Here is a 25,084-nt window from a genome sequence, read left to right as displayed (position 1 = left end):
CATCTCCAGTGCTATCACAGTGTCCACATGCAGCAGGGAGTATAAAAAGGGGTACCTTCATTTTGTCAAAAATTGTATCCATTAGCACAGTTTTAATTAATATAGAAGGCAAAGCACAGGGGAAGCAAGCAAATAAATGCATTTGCATCTATACACATAAAAACAAAATAAGTCCTTTAGGAGTGGAAATATAGTCAGAAATGAATTTTTCTTTAAATAAGTATGATTTTTTTCCCTTACAAATTCATAGTTTTACATTTAGATTATGCTCAACTTTGGCAAAGACCAGAGTGGGTAGAAACCTTCTGGAAGTTGATGTCTAAGTAGATATGGAGGGGAATAAGCCTTTGTTTAAAAGCACATCACTTGAACCTAAAATTACTTTTACTTGCTCGGGTACTGTGTGATATACTTCAGCTACGTACTGAAGGGAGCTGAGATAAAGACTTGGTGAAATGAACCAAGAGCCCTGGTTAATTCTCGTAAGATTTTAGGTGTTTTCTACTGTTAGCAATGGATCTTTTCCTGTCATTCAATGAAGAAATAAGTGCTATCTCTTAAAATGATTTACTACAGAGCACTTCTTTTATCTGAAATGTAAACCTGCTTAAAGGTGTGTGAAGTAAGTCCTAGACACCGTGCAAAGTAATAAAATATGGCCATTATAAGAGAATGTCCGTGTTAATCACTTCAGATGTAACAATTTACGAAGGACTTACTGTTAAGTTTTTTTTCCGGGAGCTGGCCTGTTACCTCAGTTGGTTAAAGTGCAGTATTGACAACATCATGGTTAAGGGTTTGGATCCCAGTACCAGCCACCCACTAAAAAAAAAAAAAAGTTCACGGAAAGATTCATATTGTCTTTTAATTCAGGCATTCCACAAACTTTTTGAAGTGCCCTATTACTTACTTGATCACTTTACAATTTACTGTTTCCTTGATCTCCTTGAGGTGTCTTTCAAAAAACTAGTAAAATTACCAAATATCTTAAATGTTAAAATAAGCCTTTGGTTTGGTTTTCTTTATAAAATGACAGTTATTGTTCTTTAAATTTATTTCAGTACAGGACAGGCTCTTATGCTGTGATAACAAAAAGACCCAAAATTTCAGTGGCTTTTCACCCTAATACTTTATTTCTTGCTCATGGTCCATGTCCTTCATAGGTCAGCTAAATGTTCTCTCGGCTGGTAGATCACTCACCTTCTCAAAACTTGCTAATTGCCATGGAAAAGGGGGAAATAAGCTAAACCATTCACTGGCTCTTTCATCTGCAACTGGTATATGTCCCTTCTGCTTACATTTCATCAGCCTGAGAATGATAGATGGGCCTTGCAACTGAGCCACATACCCAGAAAGCAGAGACAGTGAACAGTGCTAACGACTATGACTACCAAATACCGTTATCCACATCATGCCTCCTCCCTCCCCCGAATCTTTGGCAGCATTCACTTCGTCTTTTCTCTGAACTTTAAAAAAAAAATAACCATGGGGCCGACCCCGTGGCTCACTCAGGAGAGTGCGGCGCTGGGAGCGCAGTAGCGCTCCCGCTGCAGGTTCGGATCCTACATAGGGATGGCCGGGACTCACAGGCTGAGCGCGGTCACAAAAAAAAATAAAATAAAATAACCATCTGTATGTCCACGGGAGTGACTCACCAATGTGAACATTCCTCACTGTGTGTGGTGGCAGGAAAGAGGTTGAAATTATAGTTCTGAGCAAATAAGTGAGAAGTTTCACCCATCAGTGTCTGTACCAACTTTTTTTGCCATAGGCAACCACAGGCAGGAAAAGAAGGAAACTCACTCTCAGCGCAGCCAGTGACAAGTTAACAATATGCGCTGCGTATTACTCAGACTAACACATAAGTTTCCACTGCCTTTCCCAAGACACAAGAGGAGCCGCTCCGAACAACCCTACCTAACCTCTAGAAGAAACCTGCCTGAACTCCAGAAGAATCGCCACCTGGGTCTTGCCTATACCAATCTCCCCACTATATACACAGACAGAGGTATTCCAAAAAGTTTATGGAAAAATAGTTTAAAGATGACACAAATCTTCCCATGAACTTTTTCAATTGTCTTCCTCCTATGCCAACAGGCAGCTGCTGAGGAGCTTCTTGCTACTTTCCAGAGGCTTAAGTCTCTCTCCGCACTCATCTCTCCACCACTCCCATCTCTCCTCTGAGCCTCTTCAGCATCCCTCTGGGGGACCCCAGCATGACCTGACCAGTAGCAGCTGAGGGGGGACTTTTGACTCTTCTGGAAGGGAGCTGCTGGTGCAGGAGCTTATAGAAACAGACTCCATGGATCAACAGTTGCTACCATAACTACGGGAAGCACATTTATACTCGATTCCTTGACATGGAAACACTTCCAATAGTCTAAGTTCTCAATACAGACGAATAAGTGCTACAAAAAGGTCAACTGAAGGTCTTCCATGCGAGTGGTAGAATGTTTTATTTTATTCATAAAAATTCACAATATAGCCATGAAGAAAAATACCCTTGCAAAATACAATTATGCTGTGACCTACACCTGACTTATTTAAGGGCACGAAGCAGGTTCAACTACAAGTGCATGGTAACAGAAAACCGACAGTGCCTTTCACTGATCGAGGCCGCCGAATTAGTCTTGCCAATACTGAAATACACAATAGTTTGATGATCCCAGCTGACCACTTTCCCTCTTTTTGTTTCTCTCAAACATTTCTCAGCAAGCCAGATGTCTTGTAAAAGGTGTCACTTTTCTCAACGAAACTGTAACCATGGAAATCTGACTCACGGAGGAACTGATCAGAGTCAACAAAAGAAACATATATATTCTTTGACATCTGCACATTTCAAAACAGCGTTACACAAAACAGAAAGCCAACTTTTTTTTTTTTTTAATGTTTTATTTGGGAAAAGTGCTTCTTACAAAAGGGCGGCTGCAAAATACAGAGACCTCTGCAACAATTACTAGTTTTTTTCTTAAAGTGAAAGAATGAGTGGGAACCAAAGAATGAGAGCAGTAGATGAACAAATCAGGAGCATCTCCAAGTGATTTTTCAGGAAACAGCAACAAAAATGCAAAGGGAAAATTTCCGATCAAGGGATTCTTCTAACAACTGAACTTCAGCTTGTCTCCTGGACTGCTACCCCCTCCCCTCCCCTTTAGTGGACATGTGTAACTTGTTACTGCAAACCAATTACTCCACCACAATAAACACCTCAGAACATAGTTTTGAATCACATCTGTCTACCTGCAAAGCTCAGGGGTGGAATGAGGCAAATACCCACAAAAACAAACACAAAAACCTGACAACAAAACCCCTCAGATGAGGACAGATTTCGAAAAGTGCCTGGACTGGAAATGCTAGATCATAAAACATTAAATACAACTGCGTATCCTAGACCCAGTTTGTATTAATATATGGGATAACCAGATGGTTTAAACCTCTATGGCTAACCCCATTTCTCTATTTATACAGATAGAGCTAGCACTGCTATATATTAACAACTACAAATATACTGCTTGTCCTTAGATCTATCTGCCACACGGGGCTGAAACCACTAAACCAAGCTTTTCCACTAAGGCTACGAATACTGCATCTATGCAGGGATGAGGCATATCTCACACTCACTCTCACACACCAGGTCTAACAGCCCTTGGGAGTCAACTTCCAACTATGCATTGGTTTTAATTGTATGCCACTGTATCTCTTATGTGTGTTCTTTCACAAGTTTCCTATCATGCTAAACATAGTAAAAATCTCAAACACATTCACACCTGGTTCTGGTTACCCAGTAGTATTTCTTGTGTGCAATTAGACAAAAGACCAAAACCACAGAACAAGTGCACGTGGTGGGGATGACAGGGTAGGGAACAGATATAAAAACACAGATGTGCAGATTTCACCAGAAAACTTGAGGATCCACCTCCTACGTCTAGAGCAGAAGGCTACTTGCCAGCTCAGGTCCCTTCACCCATCACCCCTACTCTGGAACCCCAAAACAGGGCCAGAGATTTTACTTTTGAACCTGGAGTCCTCAAAATAAATGAGTGTGGAAAGTCCATAAACACAATCTGGTTGCAAACAGATGATGCAACAAACCTACACTAACTGTCTGACAGTCAATTCATGTTACAAAAAAACTAACTTTAAGATTTATTTTTGTAACTTTTTTAAACAGAGAAAACACACTCCTTGGGGAAAGGTGAAGGATGGAGAAGGCCCTGGGTAGAAGTTATTATGACAGCACCTGGAGTTTGATAGGCCTGCCTAGGAGAGAACACAGGCACCGCCACACCACCACAGGGGACAGCTACTGTCTGAGGCTCAGCAGACCAGTTCACACGCCACGCAAAGCTGCTATAGATCCAAGTCATAAAAATCTTCCAGCTCATCATGAAATAAGTCCCACTCGTCTTCAGAGTCTGTCAATTCGTCGTCCCCACCTGCAGCCAAAAGCATAAGCAACATCTCGCCCAGCTCAAAGGTGACAACCTCTTCTTCATCGTTGTCAAAGGGGTTGCTGTTTTCTCTTTCCTCAATGAACTCCCAGAAGTGGTTCCTTCGTTGGGCCTGTAAAAAACAAGGCCATGATAGGGATGGCACTGCCGAGTAGTATCTTCTATCCTGTTGTTTCTAAGGCAAAACGTCCAGCACACCAGAGGGCATGACGAACCAGACTTCTTATTTAGGGTTTCCATTTTACCAATTCCTCCCCTCTGGTTACTTGATGTAAATAGTTTAGTCTAGAGCTTTAAGCACTCTATTTTTTCCTTCTCTATCCCTCCCATTTTTTGAGGTTTGTTTCCTCCTTTAATACTCTAGTATTGTTCCCAGACCTGAGTGTTAATCTTCTCCTTCCCCTACCCCCATATGTGCAGGACTCAACTGATATTGTGGTATTTCCCCTCCTTTAAAAAAACAGTGAGAGTTACCCGGTATCTGCTTGATGTTCCCACTTTCTGTCTCTGTGGCTCCTCTCTACGGCCATCAGGGTACGCATGCTTGTAAAAACAGTTCCCTCCAAATGGGCAGCTCCCACGTCCTTCATCAAAATACCTGCACGCCTTGTTGCTGGAAAGGAAAATATCGCAACCCTTATTCAAAGTGGATTTCAGGTCTGTATTTGATTATCATCCAGGGTTACTTTAAACAGGTAGGGGTAGAACCAGTATGTCTGTTTACAGCCCTCCCCAAGGTGTGTTCTTATAAACATGTGTGTGTTAATGCATGGAACACTAACTAGACAGACACTCTGTTCAAGTCTATGCTGTTTAACAGCTCTAGTACCACAGATCCAGTAGAGAGAAAATCTTCTAGAAAGCCAACACACAAGAATTAATACAGGACAACTACTACATGGATTCAGAATAAGGCAGAACCCCATTCATGGGGCTTTAGCTATCAGCAGTACAGACTTCATTATAACACAGTCCCTTGGCATGCACCCCAAGGACTGTGTTATAGCCAGATACATACCAGGTAAGTGTTATCAGGGGTGACAAAATAAACCGTACTGGGAAGTAAAAGAAAGGGTCGGAAGGAGGTAGGAGTATATAATGCAGCACTGTTCTTTTCAAAGTGAACCCAAGCTCCATTGGGCTCTTGGCTTGAGAAAAGGCTGCAGTGCTCATACCTCATTGCCTCCTTGTATTTCTGAATGAGTTTCTGCTTCTCTTCTTTCTCCTCCACCCAGTACTCACTTGGAATGACAAAGTTAGATGTGATCCGGCATTCTGGGCAGGACCTGGGAAACAATGAACAGGCTGCAATGCAAATTCCCCTTCACAGGCCCACTCTTCTTCAAGGACACACCCTGGTGTGTCACCTCCAGATTTAAAGACTTAACTGAAAGGCATGTGGGCACTTCCTGAAAGGGTTCCAGCACTCACACAACTGACCATTTCTTTTGAGGCAAAACAAAGTTCTTTATAAATCCAACTCAAAGGCTAGCCAGTTCATTTTTAAAAATAAAATAACTTAGGTTTAAAAAACAAAACAAAAGAAGACATTTCACACAGACTCCTTTTTCTTTCGTTTAAATAAATTTATTTCTTGTAACTTTGCTCTGTTTAGATTATGTAGTTTTTGTTCAGTTATGAGAACAATCTTTAAAGGATGGTGGATTATTGGCTAGCTTAATGGATGGAATAGGAAAGTGGAAAATGTAAAACGTCAGGAAACATACATTCAGAGCTAGATAAGTTTGTTCACTGAGCCTAAACTGGCTAAATCCATTAAACACAATCTCCTCAGAAAAAGCACGAAGATTCTACTAAACTGATACATAGGGTTTCCTCGTTCAAATAAAAGTAGATAAACCAACTAACCTAAAAGCTAGCTGAAATACAAAGAAGAAATCCCAATTAGAAGAATACCCCACTTTCGAGATAAAATGCATGCATTTAAATGCGGTCCATCTGGTTGAAAGTTGGCACAAGATACTAAATTCTTCCCCAAAATAGAAAGCACAAACGAAGATTGGGGAGGAGTCTCACTTTATGATCTTGCTCTCAAATTGCTTAGCACTCCTCCACTTGCGAATACACTTGAGACAGTAGGTGTGGTTGCAGTTGGAGAGGATCCCAAAGCGGCGCTCACTGGGGTTGGCTTTCTCATAGACCACCTCCATGCAGATCCCACACACCATGTCCTTGCTGCGCTGCACGGCAAATGAGAGCTCCATGTCCTTCTCATGGGCCTCAATGCAAGACTGGAAAGTCAAGAGAAGAAGTGTAACCAAGTCATTGAACCCTCAGAGACCCCATCTAATGACTCATGTTCAGAGAATCAAGGAGTCAGTTGAAATGATAAGGTTCCTAATTTGACATTAAAAAAAGCTTTGTTCACAAGCAAACACAGGTGCAATGACATCATGGGACTTTACAATACTATAAAATACTACAAACTATAAAGACTCAACTTCAGGAATTGAAAAATTACCCAATTTTCTCTACCCTAAACCTGCAGCTCAACCCCTGCTGTTAGCCACATTAAAGACAGTTTTTCATACTAAGTTTGTTGATTTTCTGGTATCCAGATGGAGAATGTAATTAGGATTAAAGCCCTAACCTAAAACCAGTCAGAAAATAAGGATGAAGAAAACTAACATTAGGTGACAATTATGTGCCAGGTAGGTAATTTTCATCTTCCTTAAAAAAAAAAAAAAAAAAAATTAGTTTATTAAGATACAATTCACATACCATACAATTTGCCTAGTTAAAGTGTACAATTATCCCCATACTGGCCAGCCACCAAAAAAATAAATAAATAAAATAACAAAAAGAAAGTGTACAATTAAATGGGTTTCGGTATATTCAGAGTTGCACAACCATCACCACAATCAATATTGGAACATTTTCCTTACTGCAAAATGAAACTCCACACCTATTAATAGTCACTCATTTTCCCGCAACACCCCCAGGTAACCACCAATCTGGATTTGCTAGTTCTGGACATTTCATATAAATATGTGGCCTTTTACGACTGGCTTTGCTCATTCAGCATGCTTTCAAAGTTATCCACATTGTAGCATATCGGTATTCTGCTTCTTTTTAGAGCCGAGCAATATTCCATTGAGTGGATGTGTATCTGTTCATCAGACGATGGGCATTTAGATTTTTTCCACTTTGGGGCTGTTATGAATAATGCTGCTATGAACATCTGTGTACAAGTTTCTTTGTGAACATCACATACTTTTCTAATCTAATCTATAAGTAACCTGAGACAGGAAATATAAAAATGCAGATAAGCAATAGAAAAGTCACCCATAACCCCCAAAATTAAGTCGCTTAATATTTCCTGTCCTTTTCCTGAACCTTTTGTTTTTTTTAAACAATCTCCAGAGGTAGTACTACTATCCCCAATATAGTGATGAAAGATTTATAGGGATTTAACCTGCCTAAATTCACACAATTAGTATGCTGTGAAGGTAGGATTCAAACTTCATCTCTCTTATACCATGCCTCACCCCCCACAACCAAACTATTTTTATTAAATGCAGATGGAAATGATGATTAGAAGCAAAACTTCTTTCAATAAAAATAACTTTTATAATACGATGTCTTCTCAACAAAAAAATTCATGCTACAAGTATGCTCAAAACTATAGTCTGAAACCCCAGTATACTGATGTTGGAAATATAAGATGATGTAGCCACTGTAGTCTGGCAGTTGCTCAAAATGTTAGGCGTATGGGCCGGCCTGTGGCTCACTCGGGAGAGTGTGGTCCTGATAACACCAAGGCCACGGGTTCGGATCCCATATACGGATGGCCGGTTCGCTCACTGGCTGAGTGTGGTGCTGACAACACCAAGTCAAGGGTTAAGATCCCCTTACCGGTCATCTTTTAAAAAAAAAAAAAAAAAAATGTTAGGCGTAGAGTTACTGTATGACCCAGCAATTCCACTCCTAGAAATATATACCCAAGACAAATGAAAACATGTCCACAAAACTTAGACATGCATGTTCATAGCAGCCAAAAGGTGAAGAACCAAAATGTCTGTCAACAAAATGGAAAAACAGAATGTGGTATACCCACACAATGGATTGTTACTCAGCCATAAGAGGAAATGAAGTACTGATACATGCCACAACATGGAGATCCTTGAAAACAGTGAGTCAACGAAACCAGTCACAAAAGGTGATATACAGGTTATCTGAAATATCCAGAAAAGATCAAGTCCAGAGACATAAAGATTAATTGTTGCCAAGGAGCTAGAGAAAAGGCAGAATGATGGAGGGGCCCGGGATTTCTTTTGGGCATGATGAAAATGTCCTAAAATTAGCATAGTGGTAATGGTTGTACAACTTTGTTAATATACTAAAAACCAAAGAAATGTGCATTCTGAATGAGTAAATTGCATGGAATGTCAGTCTCAGAAAAGCTGTTTGTTTTTTTTTAAAAAAAGGAAATAAAGAAAAAAATTTTTTTCTTAAGACCTTAAGTCAGGTTCTGGAAGCATGACTTGATAAAACCCAGGAAGGAAAACATCCCTACTTACTGATAACCATTCAATTCACCAAATGTTTCTCTGAAATGAACCAGCAATGCTATGAAAGAACAAATAACGTTTCTCATGCCTAAGAACATATAAATGGCCTAAAGACTTACTTTTATATGTTGTGATCTCTGAGCAGCATCCATTGGATGTAGGACCTGCAGCCCACACATGTCACATGCATCTCCATGGAGATACACACAGTTCTCCCCATATCGACACTCTCCCACTGCAGCATAGGGGCAAAGCTGCTTCTTTGTTTCCACAGCGGTTTGCTCTTTCTCTAATTCTTCCTTGGTCACTGAGCCCTGCAGGGGTGCTTCAGTGCAGGAAGGGGCAGCTGAAAATGTTTAAGAGGGTGGTAAAGGTCCAAATGGATAACACAGATATATGAACTATATAAAGTAACTGAGAACCTAACTGAAAAGAAAAAATAATTACTTCAATTAAACTCCAAAACAGTCTACCGAGCTAATTTCTTCACTCTTTAAAAAGAAACAAATTTTTTCTAATGCTGGTATTTCCAAGATTAGACATATTCAAAAAAGCTTCTTTATGTATTTCTTATGTAACTGAAACCTAATTTTTAAAAGTACTGATTAGAGGGCTGAGCCCGTGGAGTGCGGCGCTGGGAGCGTGGTGACGCTCCCGCCGCGGGTTCGGATCCTATGTAGGAATGGCGGGTGCACTCACTGGCTGAGTGCGGGTCACGAAAAAGACAAAAAAAAAAAAAAAAAAAAAAAGTACTGATTAGAGTTTTCAAAACATTCTGAATTCATTACTAGTGGGATTCAAAAAGTTCCTTTTACTCCATTTGTAATCCAATTTAAGATTAGGCAAAATATGAAGGTTGGAAGCAGGAAGGTTTTAAAAACTCAGCTAACTGATTAACTACTGTCTAGCCCTCTTTTATTTTATTCTTCAGAATACTTACTACGGCCACAGTAGGGTTGCCCGGGAACAAACTCGATGGCATTCACCCAGTCCTCTGAACCTGCTCCTATAGTTGCAAAGTTTGAATTTCTTGACTCAGCTTCTCCTGTATTCATTTCGACAAGAGGTCCAACTTCTGATGAGAGAGTTGAGGAAGCAGCGAGGGATGACTTTGCAGTTAGATCTGTAGTAGTCACTTCTTCCTGTTTCAGTGGCTTGCTATGTTCATATCTAAAAAAAACCCAAAAAGTAAGCAGTCACTGTCTAACTACATATATTCCTCATACTGTCCCTTGGATTCCTCTCAAATTTTAATGTGCATATGAATAACCTGGGAAATTGTTTAAAAGGCAGATATCTAATTTGAAAGTTTGGAGTGAGCCCATGACTCTGCATTTCTAGCAAGCTCCTATGTGATGCCTATCCTGCTTGGTCCTTGAGTAGCAAGGCCTTAAGACCAGGGGTCAGCAAACTTTAAAGGACCAAATACATAAATATTTTGGACATTTCAGGTCATGCAAAGTCAAAACTACTCAAGTCTGCAGTTCTAGGGCAAAAGCAGCCATAGGTATTACTTAAATGAATATGCATGGCTGTGTTCCAATAAAACTTTACTTATAAATGCAGCCTTCGGCCAGGTTTGGCCCTGCAGGCCACTCACTCCTGATATAGACCATTTATTATTCTTCAAATTCCACTCTAATCAGGAGTTTAGATAGTTGATAACCTACAGTTCCCATTACATCTCTGCTAAAAAGACTGTGCAGCCAAAATCAACTGATTAATAAGCAAGGCTGACACTCAAATTCAACAAGTAGACCTATGGAACATTTTGCTGACATATAAATTAAAATGCTGCCAATATTAAAAGGTAGAGACAGTATTTACGAAACAATATGTATTTTCTCTTTCTATATCCATCCATTCACTAATTATTTCCCTTTCCAAATTTTTGCCCTATACATTCTCTCCTTCCTTTCCATCTGTACATCATTAAACCACATCTTCAAATATAGGGAAAAAATCCTCTTTCCTTCAAAAAGCAACTTTCTGCCTGAGAAAATTCTCACAATTCTTTCAGCATCTTATCTTAAGTTTCACTGAGGCACAATAAATTCATTATGTACATAGTATATCTAAATTGTATTATAAATTTTTTTCTTGGGCCAGCCTGTGGCTCACTCGGGAGAGTGTGGTGCTGATAACACCAAGGCCACGGGTTTGGATCCTATATAGAGATGGCTGGTTAGCTCACTGGCTGGGCGGGTGAGCTAACACCAAGCCAAGGGTTAATATCCCCTTACTGGTCATCTTACAAAAAAATAAAAACAAAAATAAATTTTTTTCTTTTCTTTTTTTTTTGGCAGCTAAGCAGTAAGGAAATCCAAACCCTTGTCCTTTGTGTTAACAACACCATGCTCTAACCAAGAGAGCAAACTGGCCGGTCCTGTGCTGTAACTTACAATATATATCTAGTGGTTCTTACACTGAAGCAGTACTAACCATAGGTCATATGTTATAGGTATCTATGTTTACATTAAAAAAAAACAAGTAAGGGCCGGCCCGTGGCTCACTCGGGAGAGTGCGGTGCTGATAACACCAAGGCCCCGGGTTCAGATCCCATATACGGATGGCCGGTTCGCTCACTGGCTGAGTGTGGTGCTGACAACACCAAGTCAAGGGTTAAGATCCCCTTACCAGTCATCTTTAAATAAATAAATAAATAAATAAATAAACCAAGTAAAATCTAAGACCACACCTTAGCTTATCACAAACATTTGTTGAGCTGGTACTTGGTCCTGCTATCAGCTATAAAAACCCAGTGCATTCTGTTTTTAGAGTGGAATCGTGTAAATCGTGAATATGCTTTTATTTGTATCATTTCACTTCATCAAAGAACAGTGAGGAAGTAATCTCATCATTTTAGAGATGATGTAGATGATGTAATTGTCAAATTAAGCAGTGATTCTGGGTCTAACACAACTCTAAAGCTACTCTGTACAATACAGTGGCCACTGGTCACATCTAGCTATTTATATTTAAATAAAACTTAAAAATCAATTCCCCAGTCCTTGCTTTCGCCTAGCCATGTTTTCAAGTGTTCAACAATTACATGTAGCTAGTAGCTACCATAGATAGCAAGATAGAGAACATTTCCATTATTGCATGAAGTTCTATTGGACAGCACTGTTCTGAAGTTTATTTTAGAGCCATAAGGACCCTTGGAAATCTAGCCCCAAAGCCTCACTTTTCAGATTAAGTAACTCTCTAGTTTGAAAGAGAATTTCAGAAAAATGACAATTATTTTCATAGCCTTTAAATTAGAAAAGAACTTGGGCTTTGGAATTAAGCCAGGATTAAATTCAAAATGCCAGCTCCACTAACATACAAGGTCTTTGAGGCATTGGGAAGGTTTAAAATGACAAGATGCATAAAAGGGTCTAAGAAATATGACACATATTTTAGAACACTTCTTTTTCCTTTGCATATTCACTTTAAGGATTTCAGGGTAAATGACAAAAAAAAAAAAAAAAAAAGAAACTACTTGACAGATCAAAGTGTTAAAATTTAATTTTTAAAATTTTAATTTTAGGGCTGGCCAGTTAGTTCACTTGGTTAGAGCATGGTACTGGTAACACCAAGGTCATGGTGTTTGGATCCCCGAACTGGCCAGCCACCAAAAATAAATAAAATTTAATCAATTATTAAATCTAATTAATTAAAATAAATGTATTAGATTGATTTTAATTAAATCAATTAAATATAACTTAAATTACTGATTTAAATTTAATTATTAAATTGCAAATACTACAAGTTTCTGAAATGAATGCATTTTGGTTCTAAGGTTATTTCATCTAGGAATCAAGGTATAGTAAAAATCTTTGAAAATATAGGATATTAGCTAGAAATCCCACATTTGTAAATAAGTAAGTTCTCTGGCTTTCAAATATTCACATATTCTATAGTTTTCCCCTTTTTTTGGCTGCTGGCCAGTACAGGATACAAACCCTTGACCTTGGTTTTATCAACACTGTGCTCTAACCACATGAGCTAAATTAAAACCAGCCAGACCTCTATAGTTTTCTATGGTCATAAAAGCAGTTGTTTTAAGAATAGGCTAAAAAGCTGAGATAAACATACCATATTCGAGCAGTCAATTTTTTGGATCAACACCTGGTAATAAATATCTACCATGGAAGTAAGAACTATACCGTCTACTGAAAGGTCAATGTGAATAAAAAGGCTGGCATCTTAGCTCAGTTGGTAGAGTTGGTGCTGACAACACCAAGGTCAAGGGTTCGGATCCCTGTACCAGCCAGATGCCAAAATAAATAAAAAATAAAAACAAGGCCCGTGCTATAAAATGAGAATCTATTAACTTCTTAAATTAGGAGTTCATCTAGAAACAATGTTATTCTAAGGGATTATATTGAGGAGTAAATGCAGAATTTAAATTAAGAGAAAGACACTGAAGAACACTCAAATCTGCCTACTGAGGTAGTCACCCCATTAGTGCAGAGTAGATCTACATGAAATATGCTTCTGAAGTCAAGATTTGTGAGTAAGCACCAGGAAGGATAAAGCACAAAAGGAAAAAAATAAAAATAACAAAGCGAGAAAAGAAAAAAGAAAAACCCAAACGCCTATTTGGGAAGGCGTTTCCTAAAAAACATGCTTGTCTAAAGCATGGGCCTCCTGAAGAGCAGACTGGCGCCTTACTCACTCCCTGGTCTCAAAGCTCAGTCTCCTGCAAAGAACCCTCTGATTACAGGGTTAGACTGAAGATGGACTCATGCTTACTCCCTAAGAGACAAGAGAATGCCATTTGGGGCTGGCAAAACTACCCGAAAAATAAGCTGATTAACACGTAGAACACAGGGCCGGCTCGTGGCTCACTCAGGAGAGTGTGATGCTGATAACACCAAGGCCATGGGTTCGGATCCCATATAGGAATGGCCGGTTCGCTCATTTCAGAGAGTGTGGTGCTGACAACACCAAGTCAAGGGTTAAGATCCCCTTACGGGTCGTCTTTTTTTTAAAAAAAAAAACAAAAAAAAAGTGTGCCTTAGCACAAATTTCTTCAAGTTAACCTTCAGGTTCTCATTCATTCCACCTATAAGGTCCAATCAGATGAGAACCTCTTCTGAAATAAGGAGCCCAGTTGCTAAGTAACCACATCTTTTTTCCATTCGGTCTCATGATCTATTCTCCACATCTCTCTGCTGGCCACTTAGACTCTCCACTCATCAGTTCTCAATTCCTCTCCCCCCACAGTTGTAAATAACCCTCAACTGACTGGAATGTCGTTCAAGGAGTCCAGCTTCCCTGTAGTTAGCCCACTCTAGAACACCTGCAAAGACTGTAGCAATCCTACTACAAAGAGTATTTACTCTTCATAGGATGAAATTCTCATAACTTCTTCCCCCTTTAATATTGTGACTGCAAAAGAGATGTCTGGTGGTTTTTTTGAGGAGTGTTGCTGTGTCATTTTCTTCTTTCCAGCAATATTGCAATGAAAAAATTAGCAGAGAGCAAAATAATGACTACTCAGAGAAAAGGGGATCCATTTCAAGGTTCCTATAGTTACAGGAAAGTTATTTTCCCCCTCTATCCTTACTGGATTTCCTAATTAATAGATGTAGGATGACTTAACAGTAATATCCCATCCATCAATAACTTCATATTCTTTGAACTCTAAGCATTTGAACCCAATAGTTGATACTTTTTTTTCCTGATAATGTGACACTGAAATTGGTTATGACACTGAGAAAGTCTTACCTAGTGCAGTGGTTTAAAATATGTCCAAAACTCTGTGACATGCCTCCCTGCAGAGGGAGGGAACAGTTCCTCTCCCTTGAATGCGGGCTGTACTTAGTGACTTAGTCCAGAATTTAGTGGAAGTGAGAGTATGTGACTTCTGAGACTAGGTCATAAAAGGGATTGTGTGCCTCCCCTCTTGAATTGCTCCCTCTGGGGAAAACTAGCTGCCAAGGTGTAAGGTCATTAAAGCAACCCTATGGAAAGGTCCACATGGCAGAACTAAGGTCTCCTGTCAACAGCCATGTGAGTTAGCCATCTAAAAAGCATCCTGCAGCCCTGTCAAGTCTTCAATGACTGGTGCCCTGGCGGAAATCTTGACTGCCATCTCAGGGGAGTCCCTGATCTAGAACCACATAGCTGGGCCAAGCCTGTGGCGCACTCGGGAGAGAGAGTGCGGCGCTAGGAGCGCGGCGACACTCTTGCCGCAGGTTCGGATCCTATATAGGACTGGCCGGTGCACTCACTGGCTTAGTGCCGGTCACAAAAAAGACAAAAAAAAAAAAAGAACCACATAGCTAAGCCACTCAGATTCCAGACCCCAGAAACCGTGTGACATAATAAATGTTCATTGTTTTAAGCTGCTATATTGAGGGTAATTTGTTTAACATCAACAAGATAACTAATACACCTAGACATTTTCTGAACTGGAAAGATAAGAAATGCCCCACCCAATTTCTACACAGAACTCACTATTGCTGAATTGCAGTTTGACAGGATTGTGGTACCAATTCAATGAGTAATGATGGAGATTATTATTGGGGGGGGGGGGGGTGCATGCCTGGCTGGTACAAGGATCTGAACCTGTGACCTTGGTGTCATAAGGCTGTGTTCTAACTAACTGAGCTAACCGGCCATCCCAGATCACTTAACAGCTAATCTTTCTTGGTTCTCTAACATTCTGAGACACTAGAGGCATTTCTGAAGCATTTCCCCTATATCTTTATCTGCCCCTGAGACTTATAACTAGTTTCACAAACTCAGGGAATTCAGGAAGGTTTGGATAAAATGACAAACCCTCTTAACTAGAAATACTTAAGGCACCGCTCCAAATGCTTAAGATCCCAGTCTCTCTCCATAATTCATATTAGCAGAGAATGACTGAAACCACTCCAGTTTGGTCAACTACGCACCTCATTCTTGTTTTTGAAAAGTAAATGCTATATACAAACATACCTTCACCATACTCTACCCCCTAAGGTTTGCAAAATTTGCTCCCTCAGGCATTAATTAAATTTAAGGCTGTATTTAACAAACTCATTTTTTTTTTTTTAAAGATGACCGGTAAGGGGATCTCAACTCTTGACTTGGTGTTGTCAGCACCACGCTCAGTCAGTGAGCAAACCGGCCAACCCTATATAGGATCCGAACCTGTGGCCTTGGTGTTATCAGCACCGCACTCTACCGAGTGAGCCACGGGCTGGCCTAACAAACTCATTTTTTAAAAATGTAATACATTCCCTCCAAGAAAGAGATTTCTGTCAGTGTACTAACATTCTTAAGGAGTACTTTCCAAGCATTAAGTATTTTTAATTTATTATGTATAAAGTTACTAGAATTAATGTATTTTGGTGTCTCTAAACTAATTTCAAAATACTTCCTAAAGGGGCCGGCCAGTGGCTCACTCGGGAGAGTGCGGTGCTGATAACACCAAGGCCCCGGGTTCGGCCGGTTCGCTCACTGGCTGAGCGTGGTGCTGACAACACCAAGTCAAGGGTTAAGATCCCCTTACCGGTCATCTTTTTAAAAAAAAAAAAAAAAAAAAATACTTCCTAAAAAAATGTATTGCTCTCATTTTTTTCTCCCAAGCCACCCCCAAACAAAATGAATTTATAAGCAAATTCTTACCTGCAGCGGTCTCCATAAATACAGTACCCTCGCTGAAAATACTTGCACTTTACACCGTAGGGGCTGTCAGACAGGTCATGCGAGTAACGACAGTTATCTCCTTCTTTACAAACTCCATGCATAAAATACCTGTGAAATAAAAGACCACAAAACTAGATTAAAAGAGACTAAAGCCAGCCCTCAAAGAATTCATAACTGATATATTCCACCAGTAGATACAGACATATGAAATGAACACAAAGAAAGTGGAACCAGACTGTGTGACCATAAAATGATGCATTCGGGTACTACAGGAAAGGCTGCCCATAGATCCAGGTACCAATTTAGATTTTAAACAGTCATCTCCACACTAGAGGTTAGGTTTGACCATTGTCCTCATTTTACAGTCCTAGGAAGGTGGCTTCTTTTTTTCACTAACTTTAGCCATAAAGGAAGCTCCCATCAGTTAAAAAAAAACCAAAAAACAAAGATAAAGAAGCAAGATCAGAAAAGGTCAGACTACTGTATATGTTTCACTTCTTCAAGAACCATTTTAATTCTTTAAAAGCCACATATATTGGTTAGAGCACAGTGTTATAACAAAGTCAAGGGTTCGGATCCCCTGTACCAGCCAGCTGCCAAAAAAATAAATTTTTAAGTAAGAAAAAATAAACAAAAGCCACATATGAACACAAGCAAAATCAGTGGCAAAGAGAAATCACTCTTCCTACTGCCTTAAAGGACCACATGTATATGTATATGTGACCAGCGGTTCTAAGTGGCCCTGGACCAGCAGCATCAGCATCACCTCAGAATCTGCTAGACACACAAAATGAGACCTTTCCTTGGACCTCCTAAATCAGAAACTCAGAGTAGTGCCCAGTAATCTGTGTTTCTCTAAGTAACCCTGTGGATTAGGGGAGATGATAAAGGCCTTTTTTTTTTTTTTTTTTACAGACATCCTTGATCTTGTAAAGTGAATAGAACCCCCTATCCCCCCAATCCTCCCATCATTGACTTCTGTCAGGGTTCTTTTTTTATCCTTTGGCCCTTTATTGGTCTCTTACTCTTGGGTAGGTTTATTAAGATTTAGTTAGGACAGACCACAACTCCCAAGACATGCATCTACATACAGCTGGTATGCAGCAAGGAGAAAATAACTATTTCCTGGGTGTAAATGTGATTAGCTTTGTAGAGGACATTGCTACATCCAAGAGTGTCACAATTATCTGGAATGGTAGGTAGAAAAGCAGTGGAGATACGCATATTCTACTTGCCCACTGAATTGAATACTACATAGAAAATAGATTCACATTTACCTAAGAAGCCTTGAAAAAGACTGCCCTAAATTGAAATGTGAAAAGATTTTATTATTCAGGATTACCTGCAAATGAACTGTCTATGTAAGAGTAAACAACATGAAAGTAAATACATAACTAGCACCTTGGTGGAAACAGCTATAATTATCAAGATCCTAAATATGGTCCATAACAAAATATAAGAACGTAGTAGGTGGTCAAATTATAGATATAATTAGCCAAATCTCAACTGTTATTAGGTTTAACTTTTGTTCAATTGCAGAGCTACTTTCTGCAAGCTTTAAAGCTGTTTGAGGTTAGAGTACAGCCTTGTAACACCAAGGTCAAGGGTTCGGATCAAGCCAGGCACAAAAAAAATAATAAAGCTGTTTGAGCTTCAGATAACCCTAATTTTTTAAATTGTTTATGAAAAGTATCTTTAGTAAAGCTAGACAGTTTGGCTTGGGGGACAAGTTTGTATTAATAGATAATTTTAAAAAAACTAAACAGGTCAACTATAATTACACTGTAACCACCACTACGGTTTAATCATGCTTCAAAGTATCTGTAAAAGTATCCACAGTTGATAGCAGGTTATTCCTTTGATACAGTGTCACCGTTTGAACACAGTTTACTGCTGTGGAACAAACACTCTTTACTCTCACATTTCATACAGACGACAAACATGTCTATACCTTCAACATTTCCTTGGAGTCAGTTTAAAATCAGATACAAGGCTGGCCAGTTACTTAACTGGTGTTATAACACCAAAGTCAAGGGTTCAGACCCCCATACTGGCCAGCCACCAAAACAAAATAAGATAAGATACAGATACCGATAGTTTTAAGGCAAGGTAGTTCCGAAATCTCAGGCACAATATTAGAATTTTAGGTTTGTTCTTAAATCCTACTTCGCCATGCTCTCAATCATTCAGTTGTTATCCTTAGGTGTACAGTGCTCTTGATAGAGACAAAGTCTTCCACTAATCACCACCTTAGAGCTGCCAACCTTGTTTCCTCAACCAGTTGCTTCCAGGTGGCTCAACTCCTAATATCTGCACTTTAACACTTAGCATGACTCTTCCTTAGCACTTTGTGACACCCACATAACTGTTACTTCTTGACATCTACGATGAGTGAAAACTCTTCTCTAGAATCCAAAATGGCAGAAAGAGTAAGAAAGTCAACAAAGCCATGGGCTGGCCTAGGACAGTGTAGCATGGTCCATAAGCATTTTGGCCAAGAGCATAAATATAGCATATGACCAAGTTAGTTCTCACTGGCTGAGACCATAGGAGTGCTCTACTTTTTGCATATTTTTATATAAAGTGTATTTGTGTGAGTTGGGGCGGGGACACAGTATTATAATGAATATACACCATATAGGACAGCACTAACAAGGTCTGCACTCCCATCTTACAAATAAGGAACCTAGAGATTAAACTATTCAAAAGAGTTAGAGGCTGGCTGGTTAGCTCAGTTGGTTAGAGTGTGGCCCTATAACACCAAGGTCAAGGGTTTGGTTCTCCATAATGGCCAGCCACCAAAAAAAAAAAAAAAAAAGAAAAGAAAAGAGAAGAAAAGAGAAAGAGGGTCAACCTCCAAAAGATGAATCAAGTTTACAACCCAAGCCATGCTAATCAGTATTCAGCAAGACAAGTGCTTACTGCCTGCCTGAAACTGTGTGGTACGCAGTAGAAACATCATGGTGAGTGAACCAGGGAGAGCGCGGTGCTGACAACACCAAGTCAAGGGTTAAGATCCCCTTACTGGTCATCTTTAAAAAAATAAAATAAAAATGTAACAACTGCTACAAAGAAAAGCTTTTAAATTGTGCCATGAGCATAGAAAAGGGAGATATGACCTAACCAAATAGCTCAAGAAAGGTTTCCCCAACAAAGTGATGTTTGCTCTAAGATTGTAAGTTCCTGTTAACTTAAAAGAACATTCTAGGCAAAAGGTCAGTATGTGCAAAAGTCCTTTGGTAGGAGGGAGGTCACAAGGGACTGAAAGAAGACTAGCAGGAAGAGTGAAGACAAAGGTAAGCTTCGGGGGAGATGAGGCTGGACAGGTAGGGAACAGATTCTTCAGGGCCTAAAACTGGGAAGTGTCGGAATCAGATTTAAATTTTAAAACACTAAACTGCCTTCTAGGTGACCCATCTTGGCCAACTGATTATTCTTGTAAGTCTAGAGACTAACTGATCACAAATTTCAAGTACCAACAGCTAATACAGCTACCAGAACAATTAACGCAATCAAGCTGCATCAGTAGAAGCAGATTGTTCTGATCCAAGTAGTAATAAAAAGTGCAAAGGTTCAGAATTAGGAAGACTGTTTAAATTCCACCTTTGTCACTTCTTACTGTGTGATTCTTGGTAAACTGTTTAATCTGAGTTACACCAACTCTTAGGTTTAAGGAGAAAAAAAAAAAAAACAGTATGAGTGAAGTGACGGGCATAGTGTCATGTGCTCATGGTACTCATGGGCATTCTCACATCCTTCCTTCCACATCTCTGCCCTGTCAGACCAAGCCTTGAACACATTTGTTTCTGACAATGCCTTAAGAGGTGCATATGAACAAATCAATTAAAAAATAAGGCAACCAAGAGAGAAGGAGACCTAGATATCATCCCACAAGAAGATTTCAAGTAACTGGAGTAGTTCAGCCAGAAGACAAAGCAATAACCTTTTCCAGCACCATTTAGACAAAGTGAATACATGTGGGAAGCTACAACAGGTCTGGCTCAACACAAGAACTGAGAAATAAGCTACCCAGCAATGAAAAAAGTTCCTGAGGTCCAGAACTAGCATCCTTGAAAGAATTCAAGGAAACATTTAACCACCTGCTATTGTGGAATCAACAGAAACACTAGAATACAAGCCCTAATTAGTTACTGCCAAATACTAGGCATTACTTTACAGTCGTTCAGTATGTATGGTCTGGTTTCTTGGTTTGTTTTACTTGCCTTTTGTCTCAGTAATACTAACACTGTTGATATACCCAGAGTTATAAACAGTCATCACAGTGAAATCCCTTTTTGCCAACCCATCTCTATATATATCTAAGAGTGTAACTTATAACAGATGAGAGAAAGAGGACAAGATGACCCACTTCCAAGAATTTGTCCCCAAAACAAAATCAATAAAAATAAGTACTTTTGTTTTTAAATGCTACCACCAAAAAACCACCATCCAAATTCACCGTGATGCCACTGCCCAGGCTGAACGTGCCTTTGGTGAAAGCTGTGCCATACGATTTCTAAAGCTCCCTCCACTGTGAAGATTCTGACTCCAAGCAGACATTGTCCAGTAATAAAGACAAATACAATTTACCAGAATCCCCCTACTGCTGTACCTCTTGGAAATCTAAGCATGGTCACTGGGATACAGAACAAAAAGCCCCAATAAGTAGCTTATGAGGGTATGAGAAAACCAAACACCACCCTCACTCTGGGGATTTTTAGAAACTGCAGAATATTGGGGTCGACAAGTTTGTTCAGTTGGTTAGAGTGCAGTGTTGATAACACCATGGTCAAGGGTTCAATTCTCAGTGTCCAGCTACCAAAAATAAATAAATAAATAAAATTTTATGGGATGTTAACTAATGTGGCATTTAATCATTTTACCTGCTGTGACATTTCTTACTTTGATACTTAATTTTTGATGTGCATGTACCCTGTTTCTCAACTAGATTGTAAATTCCTGGTGGGAAAAGACCACAGTTTATTTTGCTTTTTATCTCCTATAGCATTTGTACACTTACATACTCAAACAAAAGCTGTAGAAGACAGCTAGGTATCATGGTGAATCACTGGGCTAAGAGCAAATTAATTTTTCTTTCCTTGGGCTGGATAACTTTTCAATGCCATCTAAGTGTTTATCACACCTCCATCTCTCCTCCAAAAAACGCTACAGTATATAGTTTATGAGTAATAAATTTCACTAGGGACATCACAGCACTTGGATAAAGAATTTCTAGAAGGATTTTCTTCATTTTAAGCTACATTCACTACACTTTTTAAAAACAAAACAAAAAATATTTTGAAAAATCAGAATGAAAAAACATGCTGTTTTTCTGTATTATTTCAACCACCAGAACACTCACCTACCATCGCAGAAGCATTCCAACAAAGGAGTGTCTAAATTCAAAACTATCTGCAAATTACAGCTTGTCTTTAAATATAATCAGCTTTAACCCTATGCATTCAAGGAAACTAGAAGCGGCAATGGAGCATTTTGATTTCATAGTATTCCTCTAATAATAAAAGGTATGAAAAACAGCCTGGTGGTGGCAGCATAATACAGAAGAAAGGTATTCTAGCTTTTCCTTAAACTACAGAAATGAGAATTTCTAAGAAAACAGTAACCAACAAGAAAATACACATGATTTTGAGCAATTGAAAATATTCTTATCTAAAGAACTAACGTAAAGAAGATTATACCTTAAGTGAAAATAGCCTTAGTCGAATTCCTAGATAGGAGTGATCTCTTATAGGGAGAAATCAGCACCAACACTATAACACACCACTACCTTGAATCGTCTTTAAAGGTTTAGCTATCAAACACACTGAAAACATTTATTTATACTACAACCCTTCAGCATTCCTTTTAACGTCTAGTACCTGTCTCTCTTATTGTAAGCATTCAATGCTTACTTACTGTATAAGGTAGTCCCCCCAAAATAAACACACAACTTTGTCTTTGCTAATTTACAAGTTTTTGAAAAATGAAAGCAGAGGAATCTTACAAGCTTATATTAAAACGGGCAATTTTAGGTATGACTTTATCAACATCAATTCAAGCACTTCCTGAGTATCTGCTCTATGCCAGGAACTGAGGAAAGCCCCGCAGGTACAGTGATAAAACATGGTACCTAATCCTCTCAGGGAGCTCCAAGTCTCGAAAATAGATATTATAGTTGCTATTCCTCTATCCAAAGGAGAAAGATTTTTTAAAATGAGGTCATATTGGTACCGAAAACAATGTCAAACCGTAACAACAAAGATGAATCAACATGTACCTTTTAAAAACTGTCTAACAAACAAAAGCTACTACAGACAAGTCTATACCAAAAAAAAAAAAAAAAAAAAAAAGCTAATACATCTAATACCTATCTTTTACATAATGCTTTTTCAAATTATTAGGTTACTCAACTATATAAATTTCTTAAATATATAATCTAGTGGTTCACAGGCAAAGAATTCCCACTAGTCCAGGAAACATCTAGGATATTTCACTAACTCAAAGATCCTAGAGGAAGGCAAAGAAGAACGATTAGTCTGGTAAACTGGTTAGAATCCTTATGATACTAGTAAGGAACTAGAAAAGGGGAAATAGAAAAGGGAAAAGTACCTAACAGAGAGGGGAAAGAAAAGTGTTGAAAGTGACCATGAATTTTCTGCAGAGGTATTTAAGTCGGTGACAAGTTACAAACACAATAGGATAAGTACAGAAATGTCAGGTTGGTGATGGGTATTCAAGCGTTGGAGGCAGTGGGTAAAAATCGAAGGATCTTACGGACTTCCTAAAGAACTCACATATTCAAGGAAAATTATTTTCAGTGTATGGAGGTAGACTGGGGCAGCAGGATGAAATGGGCAGTTAAATTCAGGCACAGAAAGGTTACATTAGTTTTTGTTTTTAAAAGACTCAATTAGGTCATATAAATCAACTGCAGCATTGTAGAGAAGAGAAATAAACAGTGATTCAAATAATTGGTTCCGTAAATACTAACTTTAAAATTCTCATTCCTTGTGATAGTGCATTTGATTCCATTCTTAGGATCTACATACGAATAACACTAGTTACCTGAAATTGCTTATATTCTTCTGCTTCCCACTACTGAATTAAGGTTACCATGCAGGCCCTAAATGTATTATTAAAGACTGAGAAGCCTTCCATCTCCCCGTTAATAAATGTATCACATTCAAGACTGGGAATGCTTCAATCTCGCCGTTTAATGCCACGACAGTGAACTCTGTATATCAGGAATATTTTTACGCATCTGCATGTAAATTATCCCACCCAGGTAAAAACTGGCCTTTTAGTGGGATTATTTCAACCGATAAGAAAAGCTTGAAGTCGCTCCTGGTCACTGGCTTATAAATCGGAGTACGACATACAATTGTCCTCTTACGCGTACAGCTCGGTCATCTTTAAACACGCGCACGCGTCCCAACAGCCTGCATCCACTCACCCCTCATTTTACCAAGATTTTCGTCTCGCAAACCGAACCAGAACCAAACCGCTGTCCTCGGGGAGCGCCGAGCTTCCACCGCCTTCAGAAGTGAGATGCGAGCATTTCCAAAGAGGAACCGTGCGCTGGGGGAGGGCGACGCCGGCCGCCCGTGAAACCACGGGTGGGGGAGACGACCCCGGGCCCCCCCGGCCGCTCGGTTCTAAGACAAAGCCCAGAACCGCCAACCTCGACAAACATACAAAGAAGAAACACAAAAGCCGCTTCTCACGGTGGGGCGGGGGAGGAGAGACAAGAAAGGACGTTACAAACGGATGACACGGGCGGAGGAGAGGCCCCGGGAGCCAGGCGAGCTCGAGAGCTGGAAGTGGGGGGCGTCCATCGACACCTACACCCGGGACCCAGCAGGGGAGGAGTCGCCCTACCTCTCCCCGCATGGCGCTCGCGGCGGAGCGCGGGCTGGGCGCAGGGGAGGGGACGTGGCGCTGCAGTGGCAGCGGCCCCCGAAGCGATCGCGCGCGGCGCGGCCTCCGCGGCCCGGCGGGGGTTGACGCAGTGGCGGCGGCGAGGCGGGGGCGGCGGCGGAGGTCGCGGAGACGCCGGTCCCCCACCCGCCGCGCCCGCTCGTCCGGCCCGCGGCCCCCTCCCCTCGGCCGGCGCTCGGCCACGCAACGTCCTACCTGCAGGTGACCTGTTTCGTCCAGCCGCTGCCGCTGCCGCTGCCGTCGCTGCCGCCGCCCCCTCCTCCCGCCCCCGGGGACGGGGCGGTGACTGCGGCGAGAGGTGTGGGGGAGGCCGCCGCCGCCGCTGCCGCTCCCGATGTGGTGGCTGTTGTTCCGGGAGCTGCAGCCTCCGCCATTACTGTTTATCCCACACAGCAATGGCCCCGGAACTTCCGGGATCACATAGTTCCGGTCCGGCTGCGGGGAGAAGGCGGCGAGGCCAGGCCAGGGGGGGAGGGAGACCGAGGTGCCCGCTCGGTCCCCGCCGGCTGCGCGGCGCGTCTGCTGCGCTCTCGCCAC

The 25,084-nt window shown here is 40.4% G+C and overlaps 1 protein-coding gene across 2 annotated transcripts; it reads right to left on the bottom strand.

Annotated features, from left to right (window-relative positions):
- Positions 1–2,491: 2,491 nt before the first annotated feature.
- MKRN1 (makorin ring finger protein 1) lies at positions 2,492–25,084 on the bottom strand. 2 transcript variants are annotated; one of them, XM_063100258.1, is made up of 8 exons: positions 24,743–25,084; positions 16,589–16,717; positions 9,924–10,153; positions 9,103–9,329; positions 6,489–6,703; positions 5,627–5,737; positions 4,926–5,064; positions 2,492–4,563 (listed from the first exon to the last, which is right to left on the bottom strand). In XM_063100258.1, the coding sequence occupies exons 1-8, from the start codon at positions 24,919–24,921 to the stop codon at positions 4,351–4,353; spliced, it is 1,443 nt and encodes a 480-aa protein (XP_062956328.1). In that variant the 5' UTR covers positions 24,922–25,084; the 3' UTR covers positions 2,492–4,350. The 2 variants fall into 2 exon arrangements, with proteins under 2 accessions (XP_062956328.1, XP_062956329.1); XM_063100259.1 differs by having other exon boundaries at positions 5,694–5,737.

The sequence above is a fragment of the Cynocephalus volans genome, chromosome 6 (genome assembly GCF_027409185.1).
Source record: "Cynocephalus volans isolate mCynVol1 chromosome 6, mCynVol1.pri, whole genome shotgun sequence".
NCBI lineage: Eukaryota > Metazoa > Chordata > Mammalia > Dermoptera > Cynocephalidae > Cynocephalus > Cynocephalus volans.
Note: the sequence above shows the minus strand (reverse complement) of the source record. Positions and strands in the feature narration are given on the sequence as shown.